The sequence below is a fragment of the Barbus barbus genome (genome assembly GCF_936440315.1).
Source record: "Barbus barbus genome assembly, chromosome: 31".
NCBI classification, from domain to species: Eukaryota; Metazoa; Chordata; class Actinopteri; order Cypriniformes; family Cyprinidae; genus Barbus; species Barbus barbus.
The window spans coordinates 20457210-20477046 of record NC_136759.1 but is presented as its reverse complement, the minus strand read 5'-3'; the positions used below and the strand labels follow the sequence as shown (position 1 = coordinate 20477046).

General features: G+C 39.6%; 1 protein-coding gene across 4 annotated transcripts in view; it reads right to left on the bottom strand.

Annotated features, from left to right (window-relative positions):
• Positions 1-986: 986 nt before the first annotated feature.
• The window catches only part of LOC306851473 (sodium channel regulatory subunit beta-2-like), a gene marked incomplete at its 3' end in the record, with an annotated part of 27870 nt that continues 9019 nt past the window's right edge, over positions 987-19837 (bottom strand). The window contains exons 2-6 of one of the 4 annotated variants that reach the window (XR_013782500.1): positions 7154-7320; positions 6817-7027; positions 5259-5454; positions 5102-5169; positions 987-2613 (exon numbers count right to left, since the gene is read on the bottom strand). Coding sequence is in view for 3 of the 4 variants with exons in the window: in XM_079387734.1 (XP_079243860.1) it covers positions 2583-2613; positions 5259-5454; positions 6817-7027; positions 7154-7320 (605 nt within the window). Of the gene's footprint in view, positions 2614-5101; positions 5170-5254; positions 5455-6816; positions 7028-7153; positions 7321-19837 lie in introns of those variants that run through there. The other 3 variants (XM_079387734.1, XM_079387735.1, XM_079387733.1) reach the window with 3 other exon arrangements.

Here is a 19837-nt window from a genome sequence, read left to right as displayed (position 1 = left end):
ATTAAACATTAAAATGAACAATAATAGATACATTCCCTTACAATGAATTTGAGGTTAAAATGGAGCAAAATTATAGAGGTAACACAACAATCCTTCATGGTACATTTTTATAGGCTATAACAAGAAGCAATATAACTTGATTTATTAAATACTTATTGGAGTACAATATGATGTGGAAATGACACTTATGTTAGTTAAAAAATGTAATAAATGAATAAAATAAGCCAGTCAGAAGGGATTGAGTGAGTTAAAGTGTGAGTAAACAGAAGCCAGTGTGTGTTTTGGCTTTGCCCAGCAGAGGGTGAGGCTTCCTGGGCTCAAAATCACTGTGGCTCCAGGCTTTGGGCCTATGCTGCATGAATGCAGCGTTACAGCATGCACACATACGTAATCATACATGGTGAAGTAAAATAAGTGCTGAAATACTTTACTCCTATGGTCTGTAGACAGATATTGTATATCTTGTATGAGGTTTTACGTCAGAAATAAGAAGAACCATTTGTAAATGAGCCGAAATTTCTATGATATTGTCTTGCTTCAATTTAAATATACATAATGTTTAAATTAGACAAATACTGCTACTTTTCAACATCGTTCAATATTACAATATACAAACATTTTATATATATATATATATTTATTTTTCATTGAATAGAACTATTTAATACTCACGTTTGCTGACCATAACACAAAATATGCTGTACTAATCTTGAGGCTATTCTTTGAAATTGTTTGATTTAGCTGATGGTATGTAGGGGGCCTGCCTCTTCCCTACATAATCTACTACAGAGTCTGCAGTCTATACGAGTCCACTGAAAGTTCACAATCACTGTAATTCACTTTCAAAATGGATTCCCAACATATGAAAACATATGCTTGTTTTTGGTTCTTTTTTTTCCAATTACTTGAAATCAAAGTTTCTTTTCCTCTGTATATATATATATATATATATATATATATATATATATATACAAATATGATATGATGCCATACAGAATAGATTTTATTTTGTAATCTTTCCATCAAATTTCCATCCATTCATTAATCCAGTATCTTTAATTTGCTTGTTACTCAATTTAAAACAATTTTAGCCTCTTTCAGAACAGATTATATGATTATGTATGAAATTTGTTTATGAGGTTATAATTCAGTATTGACTAAAAATTCATTTCACAGCTTATACGTTCAATAAGGTACTCGTGTAAAACAAATTCACGCATTCCAAATAACACACCACAACATACATGTCAAACACAATCGATAACATTAACAATCAAATTTCTGTATAGGTTGTTTTTTGGCTTTTATCTATAAATAGATCACGTTTAACTTGCCACATAATCATTGCATCTGAAATGATGATGTTTATGCGTGAAAGCAATGTTTTGGATATGGCATTTTCCATAAATAGGGTACAAAATAGCTGAAACTCTTTTTTTCTTCTTCAGGCTTGCAAATTAGAGCAAATTTAGCATAAATTAAGCTGTCACTCAGTATAATATTTGTTGGATCGTGTGTCTGTTCATAATAAAAATAGAGATTATGTCCAAATTAGTTTATTTTTGGGCCTCTCAAATTTGTATCTGTTTGTTTTCGTATCTGGGGGAAATTCGTTTTAATAAGGTTAACAAAGAATTCATTCACTTTTACTATAATGAATTAAATGTCAATGTTCATCTTTTATAATGATGATGCTCTTCTGTTATTATTGTTTGATAGTCATGAAGACCAAGTCCTCTAAGGTGGAACAAGTCAAAATCGCCATTAACAAACCAACAAGTTTAGCAATAGCTAATAAGTCAAATCAAAGACAGCATATGATTTATGCCACTAAGGCCTTTAAAAAATGTCATGGAACAGCAACATATACCCTATTTGTGGAATGTGCCAGATGCTTGTGCAAATTGATGATTTGTTTTGTGCAAATTGTGTATATCATGCATAAGAAAATTGTCATGCAATGATTGTACATGTTTTAGAGGAGTGCTATGTGCTGTAAACTAGCGAATTATAGATTTTGAACACTGATGTATAGTCATGGCCTAATAGTCTGCTGTAAAAACAGCATAAACTTTTAGAGCCAACGTGAGCAAACTGGCACAATGAGGCACACACAAACACACGTTATGTTTCTACATCCACTTGAGAGGTTGTTGAGGGCAGTGATTTCTCAAGAAACTCTTAAAACGTATAAACACCATAAGGGTAAAAACACTTTGGCAGTTGTAAGAGGACTTTGTATAATTTAAAATTCATCTCTTTAGAAAATTCTCAGCAGAAATACTGGATGGCTGATATTAATAGTGCTAATAGTAGCAGTAGTTGAAGAAAAAAAAAAGACATTACTTGAATTTGAAAAAAGGGTGGTCCAAATGAAGAGTTCTGCAGGAAGTTATCACTTTAACCTGTTGTACTGAGTGGAAGAGGCCGCTTGAAATCCTTTGTGATTTCACACTGGTAACTTGACACCATGGCACTGTGGTGATCTTCCTTTATGACATGTTTGACTATGTTTGACTGCTACACGAGAAAACCAAGGGATGTTGAATGAGACGGGTATAGGATGAAGAGTCAAACAAGTGTTACATATCTTCAGGCAGGAGGCTTAAATTTCTGAAAGGTAAAAAGAAAGACAATGAAAAAAAAAATGTGAGAATGTTGAATCAACATGTTGAATATTAACATTTATTGATTGATTGATTTCCATTTGTGGTTATGTTGTAGGAAAAATAACATTAGATTTGGGAAGTATAAATCATTTTGATTAGTTTTTTTTTTTTTTTTTCAATTTTCAATTTCAATTTTCTTTTTTTAAAATAAAGACTGATTCATTTCACAGAACCTACTGTATGTACTAAAATGTCAAGAAAGTTGGAGTCAGTTTTGTCTAATTGTTTGAAGTGGTTCCAATCACTGATTCAATGATTCACTTGCCTCATTACTTTTAAAAATGCCTGTCAATTTATAATTACAAATACAATACAAATACAATTTACATACTTGAAAAGTTTTGATAATATATATATATATAAATAAATAAGCAAGGAATGTCTTCCAATGATCCTTCACTAAATAAACTAAAGAAACTATATATATATATATATATATATATATATATATATATATATATATACACGGGTAAACATTGTTACACAGTTTCTTTAGTTCATTTAGTGAAGGATCATTGGAAGACATTCCTTGCTTATTTATTTTTAAATACAGTGTTTACAGTATATGTACAGTATATATACAGTTGCATATAAAACAGATTGTTGAAATATATTTTACAAAATACTGTGTCAGTTTTTTTCTACTTCAAAATGTCACATTTAAATAAATTTTTTACTTGCCTTTTTTGTGACTGAAATTCAATAGCAATTAGAATGGTACATTTATATGTACAGTAGGTACAGGTGCTGGTCATAACATTAGAATATCATGAAAAAGTTTATTTATTTCAGTAATACCATTCAAAAAGTGAAACTTGTATATTAGATTCATTCATTACACACAGACTGATATATTTCAAATGTTTATTTCCTTTAATTTTGATGATTATAACTGACAACTAATGAAAGTCCCAAATTCAGTATCTCAGAAAATTAGAATATTGTGAAAATGTTCAATATTGAAGACCACTGGTGCCACACTCTAATCAGCTAATTAACTCAAAACACCTGCAAAAGCCTTTAAATGGTCTCTCAGTCTAGTTCTGTAGGCTACACAATCATGGGATTCACAAAGAGTGGACTGCAGCTGGAGTCAGTGCTTCAAGAACCACCATGCACAGACGTATGCAAGACATGGGTTTCAGCTGTCGCATTCCTTGTGTCAAGCCACTCTTGAACAAGAGACAGTGTCTTGACTGGACTGCTGCTGAGTGGTCCAAAGTTATGTTCTTTGATGAAAGTAAATTTTGCATTTCCTTTGGAAATCAAGGTCCCAGAGTCTGGAGGAAGAGAGGAGAGGCACATAATCCACGTTGCTTGAGGTCCAGTGTAAAGTTTCCACAGTCATTGATGGTTTGGGGTGCCATGTCATCTGCTGGTGTTGGTCCATTGTGTTTTCTGAGGTCCAAGGTCAACGCAGCCGTCTACCAGGAAGTTTTAGAGCACCTCATGCTTCCTGCTGCTGACCAACTTTATGGAGATGCAGATTTAATTTTCCAACAGGACTTGGCACCTGCACACACTGCCAAAGCTACCAGTGCCTGGTTTAAGGACCATGGTATCCCTTTTCTTGATTGGCCAGCAAACTTGCCTGACCTTAACCCCATAGAAAACCTATGGGGTATTGTGAAGAGGAAGATGCAATACGCCAGACCCAACAATTCAGAAGAGCTGAAGGCCACTATCAGAGCAACATGGGCTCCCATAACACCTGAGCAGTGCCACAGACTGATCGACTCCATGCCACGCCGCATTTCTGCAGTAATTCAGGCAAAGGAGCCCCAACTACGTATTGAGTGCTGTACATGCTCATACTTTTCATGTTCATACTTTTCAGTTGGCCAACATTTATAAAAATATATATTTTTGCATTGGTCTTAATTGATATTCTAATTTTCTGAGATACTGAATTTGGGACTTTCATTAGTTGTCAGTTATAATCATCAAAATTAAAGGAAATAAACATTTGAAATATATCAGTCTGTGTGTAATGAATGAATCCAATATACAAGTTTCACTTTTTGAATGGTATTACTGAAATAAATAAACTTTTTCATGATATTCTAATTTTATGACCAGCACCTGTATATAAAGGTTATTTATAGGTACAGCTTTGTTTTTTTGTGTTAAAAAAAAAAGGACGATAATTATTGGTTATATATGTTAAAATAACTCGTTGCAAGTGCAGGTCATTTGCAGTTATGGAGAAGAAGAAAAAAAAAGAAAGAAAACATACAGCTTACCACCAGCACAAAGACATCACAGAACCCATCCAGATAAAGCAAGACTACAAACAGATTGATAGTAACCAGGTAATTTGGGTCCAGAACTCAAAAACAGGCTAATGAAACGAAGATGGAGAACTTGAAAGGGCTACTGTCAACCACAGTCACATGACCCACCAAAACACACTTGCTAGAAATTATTTTTACCAGAATGTGTAGGATGGAGCTCCACCATCCGTTAGGCCTCCAGGGCTAAGATGGCGGGTTAGGGCTGTCTGTTTCAGGATTCAAAGCAAGCAGTTTGTTTATAGAGAAGAAACTCTTTATTACGAGAAAAGAAAAAAAAAAAGAAAGAAATTCTTACTTTGTTGCTTCTTCTGTGCCTCCTTCTCCATCTGCTTTGCCCTCTTCCTCCATCTTCTGCTCATCTGAGATCAGCTCCTGGTTCTTATGTCTGCGAATACACTTCACCACTACCATGGACAGAATGAGCAAAGCTAGAATTCCCCCCACAGATGCCCCGATGGCAACAGCAATGGTCGAATCTCTTGGTGGCGGCACTGGGCAGAGGAAGACAAAAATTGAGAAAAACAAAATAAACCACCATATTGTACCATATTGCTTCAGCGAAAAAAAAAAAAAAAAAGTTAATTTATTAAGATGCTTTCTGAGCCAAGACTGAGTAGTTATGGCATTTATCACTAGTGGTTAACTGGCCAAACTCTCAGAGTAGGTTTACATGACACAAATTAAGATATTTTTGATTAAATCTGAGAGATTTCTGACCCTGCATAAACAGCAACGCAACTACCATGTTCAAGGCCCAGAAAGGTAGTAAAAGTAGTTCAAATATGTAACATCAGTGGTTCAACAGTAATGTTATAAACAGTGTTGGGGAAAGTAATGCATTACAATATTGCGTTACTCCCTAAAAAGTTACTAATTAAGTTATTTAGTTACTTTTAATGGAACGTAATGTGTTACGTTACTTTTGAGTTACTTTTTAAATCAATATCAATAATACCCCCTTGTGATATTTTAAAATTAAATATTAAAATAATATTTTACACTAAGTGCAAACAGCAATAGATTCTCTTTACACGATGTAAAAGTAGCAGTTTGTTCTGTTATTTATACTACTTATTGGAAATAGTAGCAATACCTGCACCTCAGTGTTGTACTACAGCATTGTGTTTTGAGTGTAAATTATCATTTTTATTCAAATTATTAAATAGATGTTGCCCTATTGGGACATTTATGTTCAACTTTTCGATTATTTCCTTAATTTTTATTGAAAATAAATGATTTTCCGATATGATACTTGAAAAGGGAGAAGAACGCGTTTTGTAAAAGGCGGATTCGAACTCGGGTCGACTGCATCAAAAAGAATGCATTATGCACTTTATCATCTTCGCCACTAGAGCTGTTGCTTGCCAGCCGTCTTTTGTAATGTCTAGTGTAAACACACGTTGGTGGGCAAAGTTAGTATAAATAGCCTCTGCCAACAAGGCAGGCTATTTGCATTAAGTGTAAATAGACACTCCGTTTAAGACATTTACCTTGAAAGGGGCAGCTGCAAACAAATGGCTAAACAAGACTATAGCTGTTTAGCTTTTTACTTCTGGTGATTGGTTTCAAAATCCATAAACTTTGCATTTATTTGTAAGGATTATCATGATGAAAAGAAAAACATGTAAGAATCATAAACATTTGTTGTTCACAGAGCTTATTTTCTATAATAATCCAAAAGCCACTGGAAATGTGTTGTTTTTGTTGAGCGATCAACTTCAAAAATATATAATCAATGCAGCACTCTATTCTAATTCTGGACTTAACAACACCTGCAATAAGGAAACACCATTCATTGTGGCCTCTCCTAAAATAACCTGGGTAGACCTTCTTGGCCCATACTGAAGCCTTACATTCAGTCAGGATGAAGACCTGGATGGCGCCGTGGCCGGGAATGCGGTCTGGAGGGTTTCGCACATAGCAGTTGTAGATGCCCTCATCCGTCAACTGCACATCTGAGATAGTGATGCTCAGGTCGTTCTTATCCAGATTTCCAGAAAATATGACTCGATCTCCGAATCGGCTCGACTTCAAGGGTGTTATCTTGTTCTTATAGGTCATAAACTTGGAAAAGAAAACATTTTGGATGAAGGTAGATCAAGACAGGTACAGAAAAAAAAGGGAATTTTGTAACTTTAAAGAATTGGTAATACAATGGTAGTAGCAAGTTTATTCTTTGTTTTCTCTCACCATTTCTTCTGTGCTGTTGCTCGTCTCCTGATAGGTCCAGTTCATGGCAAACTTGCTGGGGTCCAACTTGTAGCATGAGGTGAATGCACAGGGGATTCTGACATCTGTCCCGTTGAGAGCAAGGATCTGTGTTGGCATCAGCACGTCCATGGAATTCACGGGACAGGCTATGAGAGATACAAATATACATGTCTAATTCCTGACATCTGATTGGTGAGATACTTCTGTAAGTGCATGTTTTATATGCAATGTGCATAAAAATGCCTTTTCAAGTAAGTTAAAATTTAATTCTTAAAAGACAAACAAGCCATTTGTTTTACTTTCAAAGTGGTTTGCGTAAGATGTCTTAGCTTCGAATGATGTATATATAATTATGTCATTCAAACACCTTTTCAAAGTTCATTTTATTATAGAATGGCTAGTTTTGACTAAATTTGGATTGGATAAGCCTTGTTCATATTGTTCAAGTCTCTTATGCTCACCAAAAACAGCATTTATTTGATTAAAAATACAGTAAAAATATTGTGTATATTGTGAATGAACTATTATTAAAATTAAATTATTTCCTATTTGGATATTTTTTTAAATGTAATTTATTGCAGTGATTGTAAATCTGAATTTTCAGCATCATTACACCAGTTCTCAAATGTTGCATGATACTTCAGAAATTACAACCCGAATTACAGAAATGTTGAGACATTTTATTTTATTTTTTTAATTTGAACAAAATGAAAACTAAAAGACTTTCAATCACATGAGCCAATATTTTATTCACAATAGAACATAGAGAACATAACAAATGTTCAAACTCTGAAATTTTACACTTGTATCCACTAAATGAGCTTAATTATTAATAATTAAGTTAATTGACATCAGGTCTGTAACATGATTAGCTATAAAAGGGATGTCTTAGAGAGGCAGACACTGCAAGAAAAGACAAATTTCCATGATAAATCGGAAAATGGAAATTTCAGTGAAACTTAAGGTGTATGACCGTGTACGAAAATTTCCCAGGCTGAGTGTGCTGAGTCCTGTACACGTCCATACACTTGAGATGCTCTAAGATATTTGGATACAGGATATTTCTGATTGCACACACTAGACGTGTTCAGAGATTTCCAGTATACCAGCCCTTATACACGTTTTTAACTACAATAACCATGTTTTGTTGATTTTGTTGTTGTTTTATGTACCATGGTTAATTGTCATAAGGAGCAAGCACTGTTGTGTTTTTTTGGGTGTTTATCATTGGGGTGTCATTTTTAAATCTGTAGGCAAGTTTAAATGAATCCGAATTGAATTCATTTAAATTAGTCTTTTGATTAACAGAATCGCAAAATTTGAGTGAGATTAATAAAAATCCACACATTCGCGAGTTGTATCTCAGGGTCTGTTATAGTTTGGTAATCGAGGTAATGAACGCTCTCGTTACTCACGTAACCTCGGTTCCCCGAAATGAGGGAACGAGACATTGCTTTGGGAAATTCCTTTTCCTCGAATACTACTGAAGCCTTATTGAATCACGCCAGTAAAACTGGCCAATGGCGTTCAAGCACGATATGAGCGGGAATCCCACTCTATATAAGGCAGTGCTTGTACGTCATTCATTCAGAATCTTTGACTGAAGCAACTTGGCATTGTAAGATCCTGAGCTCGGTGACACAGCAATAGGATGTCTCGTTCCCTCATTTCGGGGAACCGAGGTTACGTGAGTAACCGAGAGCGATCCTCTTCAATTCGGTCACTCTACATTGCTTTGGGAACGTATAAAATCCCGCCGTGTCACAGCGATGGAGTCTGGCTCGACTAACTATGTCAAGTTTCACATTCGGAGCCATTATGAGTGCGGCAATGATATTTATCGCTCTTGGTGAACACAGCTCAGGTCTACAGGACCTAGTCAAAACCATGTAAAAGTCGGGGTCGGGGTCGGGGGGGGGGGGGGGGTTGGGGGGCAACTATACGATGCTGCGTCACACCAGGGAGGGAGTTCACTCCGTTGAAACAAAAAGAATGTGAAATGGCAGCGGCTTCAGCGCTTTCACATATAGATTAGTTGAAATTGTTTCTTTTCAATGAAATCATGTGTTATGATGCATGACCGTAGCGGTGCTCAATAAGCAGAGTACGATGGTGATCAAGTCCTAAAAGACGTGGTGAACTATATCAAAACATTTTGATAAACTGTTAGAGACAGCCTTGAATTTGGTGGTGCATCAATACAGGGTGTATACGACCTAGTCAAAACCACTGATAAACATTTCAGATCATAGCTGAGGCTGAGTAGGCGCGTGTGCTGCTCGCACTGACAGCACATGTGGGTGCAGCTTTGATTCCAGTGCCGGTGGCCTGCCGTTTCTGTCAGGGCGGGGTCTTTGGCCCTTCGAGCCCTGATGGCGCTTCGGCCACGGTTGTCTTGACCTCACCGCCGGCTCATGTTCGAGCCGAAGAGCAGCAGAAGAGGCGTGCGGTCTTCCCGTGTGCTGCGCTGAGGAGGAACGTGGCCGTTCCCACTACTTTTTTTTTTTTATCTCGTCGTACACCTCAGGGAAAAATGGGCCGGGTCTCCACGGGGTGTCTTTACGGCCGCGATCCGACTGGAGGTATCACTCGTCCGGACGGCTTCGGCTCGGCAGGAGGCGCTCACTCCAACCCGAGCTCATCCACTGCCATGGACAGGACGCTTAGGAGCTCGATATCACTATGATGGAGGTCCCCCACGTCGCTGCCGTGGGGTGCAGTGTAATCCAGCGGGCTGTTGGACCACACCTCTCTCGCAGACGCTGCCACCGAAATGGCATCCTCCTCCTCTTCAGTGCCCTCCATGGCACCGAAAGACAATTTTTTTTTCTTTAAATATTTTATTGTTTAATCAGTTTAATGATTCACTTGTCCGTGTTTGCAAAATCTTTTTCTCAATCTAAATGATTAGTTAAATGTTGCAGTCCTGTTGTGTTTGTTGAATAATATTTGCAGTCCTGTTAAATGTTTGCAGTCCCGCATTTGCTGAAAAACAAAATTGAGTTGTGTTGATACTTTGCTGTGTTTGTGGCTTTCTTTAAAGACTTTATTTTTCGTTTTTATGAGTGCATATGACACATTTTTGTGTAGAAGGCCAGTAGAATTTTAAAATATATTAAGTGCACGGTAATTTACAGACATTTACTGAGATATATGACTGGCCGTTTACGGAGATTTAACTGCTTGTGAACAGGAAGTTACGTGGATTTACCGGTGAGTACGTCAACATTTCCATCTGTGTCTGGGCATTTATAGCATTAGTGAGCGGACTGGAAAACTGCCGCACACAAAAGAGTCCGTTTCTGTCCGTGTCAAGAAATCAGAAATGCCAGCTGACGTGCACAGTCCGGAAACAGGCATTTTCACGCAGTGAGAGTCTCTCAGAAGTAAAGATGGGCAGAGACTCTCTAATCTGTGAAAGAGTGCATAAAAAGATTGTGGAATACTTTAAAAACAATGTTCCTCAACATCAAATAGCAAAGGCTTTGCAATTCTCATCATCTACAGTGCATAACATCATCAAAGATTCGGAGAAACTGGAGAAATCTATGTGCGTTAGGGACAAGGCCAAAGACCTTTGTTGGATGCTCTTGGTCTTCGGGGGCCCTCAGACGACACTGCATCACTCATCTGTATGATTCTGTCATTGACATTACTAAATGGGCCCAGGAATACTTCCAGAAACCACTGTCGGTAAACAAAATCCGCCGTGCCATCTGCAGATGCCAACTAAACTTTATCATGCAAAAAGAAAGCTATATGTGAACATGGTCCAGAAGCGCCGCCATGTCCTGTGGGCCAAGGCTCATTTAAAATGGACTGTTTCAAAATGGATAAGTATTATATGGTCAGACAAGTCCAAATTTGACATTCTTGTTGGAATATTGACATTTTTTGCAGAAAGCTGAGTTTTCCACAATCTCAATTTTGTGGAGAAGGCTTTCACGCTTTCATATACGAAGCTGTGATGAGCTGACCAGGGCCCTGGAGCTTCAGGTTAAGGATGTTCAGCTCCTGTGTAATGTCCAATAGGAATGCAAGGTCCATGACCCATTTAGGATCATCAAATTCAGGAATATCCATTCTGCCATCGTCCATGGAATATTGACATTTTTTGCAGAAAGCTGAGTTTTCCACAATCTCAATTTTGTGGAGAAGGCTTTCACGCTTTCATATACGAAGCTGTGATGAGCTGACCAGGGCCCTGGAGCTTCAGGTTAAGGATGTTCAGCTCCTGTGTAATGTCCAATAGGAATGCAAGGTCCATGACCCATTTAGGATCATCAAATTCAGGAATATCCATTCTGCCATCGTCCATGAATCTCTTCACCTCTGTTCTAAACTCAAAAAATCTCTTCAAGACAGTTCCCCTGCTGAGTCAGCGCACCTCAGTAAAGTAAAGTACATCACCATATGTTGTCTCAATTTCTTCTAAAAAGGCTCAAAACTGGCGGTGCTGTAAACTCGACCTGATGTAATTGATGCATTTTAGGACAACAGACATGACGTGTTCATATTTCAAGCATTTGCTGCACAGTGCCTGCTGGTGTATAATGCAGTGCAGAACAACTGCTGGATCTGCATTATCCTCTTCCAACTTTCTTTGTGCCAGCGCTACCAGTACATTTTTTTTTTACTTGTCATAGATGGGGCGCCATCTGTGATAATGCCTACTAGTCTGCTCCACGGCAAACCAGCATGTTCAATCGCGTTGCACAGCTGCTGAAATATATCTTTGGCTGTTGTACGGCCGTGCATTGGACACAAACTCAGCAATTCTTCCGTCACCTTAAACTGGTCATTAATACCTCTGATGAAAATAGCTAGCTGAGCAGTTTTGTCTGTACTTTCATCAAGCGCTACATGTATGTATGCAGTGTATGCAGTGAAAACTCTAGCTTTCCCGCATAGCTGATTATAAATGTCACTCGATAACTCGGTTATCCGCTCTGCCACTGTATTTGCCGATAGAGAGAGATTGTTGAACATAGAATATCAGTGACCTTCAACATGCAGTCCTTCATAAACTGCCCTTCAGTGAATGGCTTTCCTACTTTAGCGATCATGTCATTCGCCACATAACTCGCTTCAACGGCAGCATCAGCATCCTTTTTGGCTTTGTGGAAAAGGCTTTTCTGGGACGTTAGCTCTCTCTGCAACTGCGTGGCTCGTTTTTTCTCTCGTCTTCCTGGTACTTCTCAAATTGGTCTCCATGTTTATTCGAGTAATGATGCTTGAGATTGTATTCCTTCAGAATGGCAACTTTTTCTTTGCATATCAGACAGGTGACGTTTCCATTAAAATCCACAAAAAATACTGCAGTGTCCATCTTTCCTGAAACTGTCTGTGTTCATCATCCACTTTCCTTTTCGGTTTGGAATAAGACATATTTTCGTTCACAGCCAAACAAAAAATAAACTGCTAAAGCCCAGAAACCAGCTAACGTCTTATCAAGTCTGCCGGCAAGCGCAGGTTTTTATGCTAACACTTTTTTTTTTTTAAATTGAACTGTGTTTTTGTTTCTAGTACATATTGAATGGGTAGTTTAAATTGCTATAAAACAACTACAAATAATAATAATAATTTTAAAAATAATAATATTTTTGCGGGCAGCATTGCATTATATTTTTGATGTCAGTTGCGGGCCGGGGGGGCTGTAAATGGTCCGCGGGCCGGCAGTTTGAGACCCTTGTTTTAGAGCAACATATGCTTCCCTCCAGACGACGTCTACTTCAGGGAAGACCTTGTGTATTTCAGCAGGACAATGCAAAACCACATACTGCAGCTATTACAACAGCATGGCTTCGTGGTAGAAGAGTCCAGGTGCTGAATTGACCTGCCTGTAGTCCAGGGCCCGTATTCATAAAAAATCTTAAATCTTGAAGTGCTAAGAGTTGCTCCTAGTAACAAAATTCTAAGAAAATTCTTAGAAATGTGGGTGTTTCCTCTTACAATTGAAGAAAAGATCCTAGTAAACAAAAAAAGTAATTCAGAAAGCATCTTTACCCTTAAAAGAGGTCTTAAGGTCCAAAATTGTTAGGAGTATGGACAAGGACTTTTAAGGGGCTTAAGAGTTTCTTTAGCAGTGGAGAAAATGGACAAAACATGAAGAGGGAGAAGAAATGTGTTGCACACAATGCATGACAGTGAATTAATAAGACGCTACACATCAGATTGTGCAGGGATCATGTTTGTGACCGATCTTATTAGAGACACGCTAACATCTCCGACACCGCGCTGAAATGCCATAGCGCCAGAAATGGACATAATCACTACATTAACATATTTGGCAACTGGAAAAATGCAACTATGCAGCAGTGATGATTTGGGTCAGTTACAGCACTTATTAGGTTATGTCTCTGTTAATTTCCAATAAAACACGGTAAGTATGACAGCATGGTAAATAAAAAATAAACAATATATATACATATATAATGTGTCTGTGTGTGTGTGAAAGAGAGAGAGAGTGAGAGCGAGTACGGTAAAACAGGAAACATTACGCCTGTAATTTCAAAGTGAAGGTTTACAATATACCCTACTCTTAAAAGCGTTATTTAATTTTTCTTGACAACCAAACAATCACAGTCTTCAAAAGACTGTGTCAAAGCTGGCAATGGGGTCAGCTCCGCCTACTCACTAAGATAAAAGTTTTTGTCTTTTTCTCGCTCAGAGTTGCTCTCAGATTGGTCCTGAATCACTTTTAAGCTAAGACTCCTAGAAATAAATTTTAAAGCTAAATTAAGGATTCTTAGAATCTTTAGGAATACGGGCCCAGATCTTCAACTATAGAGAACATTTGGTGCATCATTAAATGAAAAATACGTCAAAGATGACCACAAACTCTTCAGCAGCTGGAAACCTATGTCAGGCAAGAATGGGGCCAAATTACAACACCACAACTCCAGAAACTCATAACCTTAATGCCCAGACGTCTTCAAACTGTTTTGAAAAGAAGAGATGCTACACCATGGTAAACATGCCCCCGTCCCAACTTTTTTTAAGACCTGTAGCAGGCATCGAATTTGAAGTGAGGTCATTTTGTGGATAAAGTGTACAATTTCTCAGTTTAAACATTTGTTACGTTCCCTATGTTCTATTGTGAATAAAATATTGGCTCATGTGATTTGAAAGTCTTTGTTTTTATTTTATTTAAAAAAAAAAAAAAAAAAAAAAAAAAAACGTTTTGGGTTGTACATTTGGTCTCAAAGTATCAGACTTTAAAATCAATAAATTTGAAATATTTTAATATGTAGCAAATTACATTATTAATATCATTCTACTCTAAGCAATGTGTTTAAATGCATTAAATAAACCATCTTTTTCCAGTGTTGCCAAGTTCAATGTAAATAAATAACTTCTTAATCTGTCTCTGTATTAAGCACACTGTACGTTGCATTGCTATTACTATGATCATTAATCCAAAAAATGTTATCTTATTATCTAAAGGTTTATTTCCTCCACCTCTGCACCATTTCATCCCTCTGCAGTCAGGAGTTTTGTGTTTCTGGACAAGTTCGCACTGCTGCAGCAGTTATGCTTTATCGGCCCGGCTCTCTGCAGTAGTTGCAGTAACTTCGTCACACCCTCCCATCCCATCCCCACCCCCCTCAAAGTGCTGCAGTTTAGTCCGTCCCCCTCCCTTTAGAAAAATCAGGTGTCCTTATGGATAGAGAGCAAGAACTACAGCAGCTGTGTTCAGAGAAAACACACACATACACACACAAACCTCACGCATATGTGAATAGCTTCAGTAACTATTATGATTTATAGTGCGCTAAATCCAGACTGCTAACAAGGCAACATTTGAACTATACAGATATACAACATTACATTATATACATATGTTTGTTCGTTTTTTTGTGCTACAAATGATGCAGTACTGCATCATGTCACTGTACCCTACATAGGCTCTCAGTGTGGGCTGAAATACACACACGCATGTTCAGCATAAATACACACACACACATGCAGAGTCAGCACTTGGCCAGGCGTGTTACTCAATAGCAGCACTGCGTCAATGTCGTCTCCACCCACCCTTTTACCTTCATGTATATTTAGTCTGTTTCTCTCTGCGGACTGTACCACAACAGAAATGCTTAAAAAACTCCTTCACATACAGCATGCACATTTAATCACCGAATCCATGCATTTCTTTCAAAAGAATCAGGAAATAATAGCCAAATTGTTGTAGTTTGAAAGCTACAGTGAATCTTGAGTATCTGTAAACTCTTGTATGTGAATGTTTGGGTTTATATAAGAGGTCTGACTAACATTGACATCTTTAGCCCACTCTTGGGGTATCGATTTGATGATTATACACCAGCATTCACCGGTTCAGAGAGCTGTAGGCATAAAATACTGCAGTGTAGCTCTCTCTCACACAACAGTCCCTGACAAACCCCAACCCTCCCTGCGCTGTCTGTGTCCTCTTTTTTTCTGCTCTCAAGGTTATGGTAAAAAGAGAAATGTGGACAAGGTACATTGTGGAGCTGGATATGCATGCAAAAACAAATAATACAGACACACACAAATACATACATATAGTACATACAGTGCTGCGTAGATTACTTACAAATTGTAATCCATTCCTGATTCAAAAATACATAATGGAAATGGTCAGTAATCTATTTGAGGTAATTTAATCTGATTACTTTTAGATTACTTTTGATATATCTTCTTTTTAGTTACTTTTAGATTACTTTTGATCTACCTTCTTTTTAGTTACTTTTAGATTATTTTTTACCTTACTTGTTTATCGCATAGATTTAATTTCAATTCAAGTTTATTTGTATACTGCTTATTACAATTCATAAAGTTTCAAAGCAGCTTCAAAGAAAATATTTATTTCAATGGTCAATATTTATTTCAATGTAACCTGAACAAACCCGGAAAACAAGTCTTATCGCATCTGATTGTTAGAGAAATTAACATCAGTGTGAACTGATAGCGATATCTATGGACATTGTTGCTTTTTTATTCAATTTTAATATCTAAACATTAAAGAGAAGAAAAAACATTTGCTTATGTGACGGCTATTAGTTATGATCATCTTTGGTAAAGTAAAACAACTTCATATTTTAACTTCATATTTAGCAAAACACAAAAGACCTGAACCAGAAGCGACGCAACCTGTTTTACAGAATACAGAAGTTTGTTGCACACGACCCTTATTATAAAGTATTCTGTTATCAGCCACAGATGAGTGTCAAAGTAATATCCATATGGCAGTAATTTACAGTTATAATGCATGTTATGTGGTTACTTAATAACTTGTATTCAGTTGATCAACGAACAAACTTTTTTGCAAGATGCGAAATACGCAACGAGCTGTAATCATAAACGTGAACAAAAACAATTAAAAGTGCTCGCTGTTTAAGCGCCTAGTGTTCATTTCTGTTGGAAACTGCAGTGATATGTACTTACTGGTATGTGTTTTGTGTTTAGCAAAAAAATTCCCATAAGTACGTTTTCGTCATGAGATCAGGTTTGGATTACAATATTAGGATTATACTACAACATTTGGTGCACAAGAAGGTTATTTGGGGGTTTCGTATTTCAATCCAAAGATTTGAGTAGAAAATACTAATAGGCCTACCATTCTGATACAAAAATACAAATGAAAACAAAATATACTCCATTCTATTCATCAATAACGTACTCGGTTACTAACGTAACCTCGGTTCCCTGAGATACGGGAATGAGTATGGAGAAAAACTCCTTTTTCTCCGAGGACTGAAGACTTTTTCAATCACGCAGTGTGACTGCACGGCCATTGGTTCGTGCAGTGATGGCTCGTCAGCGGTGCTGCACGAGCCTATGGCGGCCATCTGACTATATAAGCGGGCGCTTCGCCATAGGAAAACAGGCCAATTTGACTGAAGCGACGACCTGAGTCGTGCAGCTGAATGGCATGGCATGGCATACTCGTTCCCATATCTCAGGGAACAGAGGTTATGTTAGTAACCAAGTATGTTCCCTATCGATACTTCACTCGTACCGCGTCGCTAGATGCTATGGGGAACAAATACAATCCCGCCATGCCATGAAGAGAAACGACCGACATAAACTGGCCTTGAGCAATAAGGCTCAGAGGGACCAATTATGAGCAGAACAAATCCTGAAGGAGGCATGCGGACTGAACTCCTAGAGGTCAGCCCAGCCTAGATATCGTTTCAACGGTCATAAGTACAGCCTCAGCACCACTAATGGGACTAAGAGCATTCTTGAAGAATCAGGCAATGCCTGAATGGACCGCTTAAGACAGGCGTGTGCCATTTGAGCAGAAAGAACCCGGGCCTGTAAGGCCGGAACATCCAAGTTATAGAACCTGGCAAAAGTGGACGGTGAGGCCCAGCCGGCAACTGCACAAATGTTTGCCATGGACACACCGCTAGACCATGCCAAGGAAGAGGCCATGCCTCTAGTGGAATGGGCTATCACTCCAATGGGGCTCTGGAGGCTCAGGGAGGAGAATGCTAGTTCAATAGCAACAACTAACCATCGAGATATCCTCTGCTTTGTGACTGGAGACCCCTTGGTGCGATCGCCAAAGCAGACGAAGAGTTGTTCTGATTGCCTAAAGGGCGCGGAACACTCAATGTAAGTTCTCAATGCCCTGACCAGGCAGAGAAGGTTGAACTCCTGGTCCTCCTCAGAAGGGGGGAGCGCAGAGAGTGCAATAACCTGGGCCCTAAATGGAGTGTAGAGCACCTTAGGGACATAGCCATGTCTTGGCTTTAGGACAACCTTAGAGTCGTTAGGCCCAAACTCAAGACAGGCGGGGCTTACAGAGAGAGGCTGCAAGTCACCTACTTGCTTCACCGATGCTAGCACCAGCAGCAGAGCGGTCTTGAGCGACAGTGACACTGAACCGTCTGTGGGTGGAGCATCCTCTCCTCTGAGGGGACGTTGTTCCGAGAGAGCATATCTGCTCCTTGGTTCCTTGGCACATGAGCTGCTCTCAATGAACTTAGGTTGAGATGTGCCCATACCAAAGGCGTTTCGAGGTGAGCCCGCCCTGGCGGTTTATGTATGAAACCACTGTCATGCTGTCTGAACGGACCAGCACGTGGTGTCCCTTCAGGACTGGCAGGAAGATCTGAAGAGCTCGACATATTGCTGTCATTTCGAGGCAGTTGATGTGTAGCTGTCCTTCCGCGTTCGTCCAGGAGCTGAAGGTCGGTCTGCCATCGCACAGAGCCCCCTAAATTGTGTTGGAGGCATCTGTCATAACAACCTTTCTACTGTAAACCAAACCTATTGTCACGCCCTGTTCGAATCACCATAGGTCCTTCCAGGGGCCCAGGGCTGACACGCATGGGGCGGAATTAGAGGCTTCAGCCAGTACTGAAGGGGTCTCATCCTGAGAAGGCCCAACCAAAGAACTGGCGATGCGGAGGCCATGAGGCCCAGCATCCTTTGAAACGATTTGAGTGGGTAGGAGGCTCCAATTCTGAAGGAAGCCATGAGCTGTCACATGACCAGAACACAATCTGGCGCGACTTTCGCCCTCATGTGGGCTGAGTCGAAAACTGTCCCCAGGAACGAAGTTTGTTGGCTGGGGGACAGGGAGCTCTTGGCCAAATTGATCCTGAGTCCCAGGCGCTCCATGTTACTGAGGAGGAGGGACCTGTGGGCTATTAGCTCTGCCTTTAACTGTGCTAGAATGAGCCAGTCGTCGAGGTAATTCAGGACACGGGCTCCCATCTGTCTCAGAGGGGAGAGAGCCGCATCTATGCACTTCGTAAAAGTGCAGGGAGCTAGAGCCAGCCCAAAGGGCAGGACCGAGTATTGATAAGCCACTCCCTCTAAGGCGGATCTCAAGAATCGTCTGTGACGGGGGGCTATCTGGATGTGAAAGTAAGCGTCTTTCAGATCTAGCGAAAAGAACCAGTCCTCTGGGCGAATTTGTGAGAGGATCTGGTTCAGTGTAGTTATTCTGAACGGGTGTCTCATGAGGGCACGTTTCAGATGTCTGAGATCGAGGATGGGCCGGAGGCCGCAGAACGTGAGCGTTGCTGCTCAGCACTGAGGTGGAGACCATGCCGCTGAACCGCGGGGGTCTTCGAGCGAATTGAAGTGTATAACCTCGTTCTATAATCCCCAGAACCCAATGAGACACTCCGGGGATGGCCCGCCAGGCCTCGGCCCGTGTGGCAAGGAGTTGGATTAGTTCGGGTGTTGAGTCACCTTGCGGGGACTCGAAACACTTGGTAATTGGAAGAGGAAATTTGCTCTCTTTTTGAGAATGTTTGTTTTTTATTTTTCTCGCTATAACAGCGGCTGTATGTGGAAGCGCTTTTGGAAAGGGCCCGTGATTCACAACAGTTTTTGTGACAAACAAACCGAAGGGGTTTTGGGGTTGTTCCGGCATTTGCAAGATTTTTCCCCCTCCTCTTCCTTCCTAGCGGATTAGGACGGCGCCGGGGGCGCACGGTCCAAGGTCAGCTTGGGCCAGGGTCCTTGACGCTTCAGGAACGAGTAGCGCTTGGCAGAGCGGGAGCGCTGTCGAGACTTAGGCTTCTGAGCAGGCTGAGCAGGCGACAACGCAGGTTTAGCTGGCTGTTGCACTGGAGCAGGCTTGGGGCGACTAGCGGCCATTGCAGAGCTGGACTGCTTCGGCAGGAAGTGTTGCATGGCCTGGGACGACTTCTGAGCCGCGGT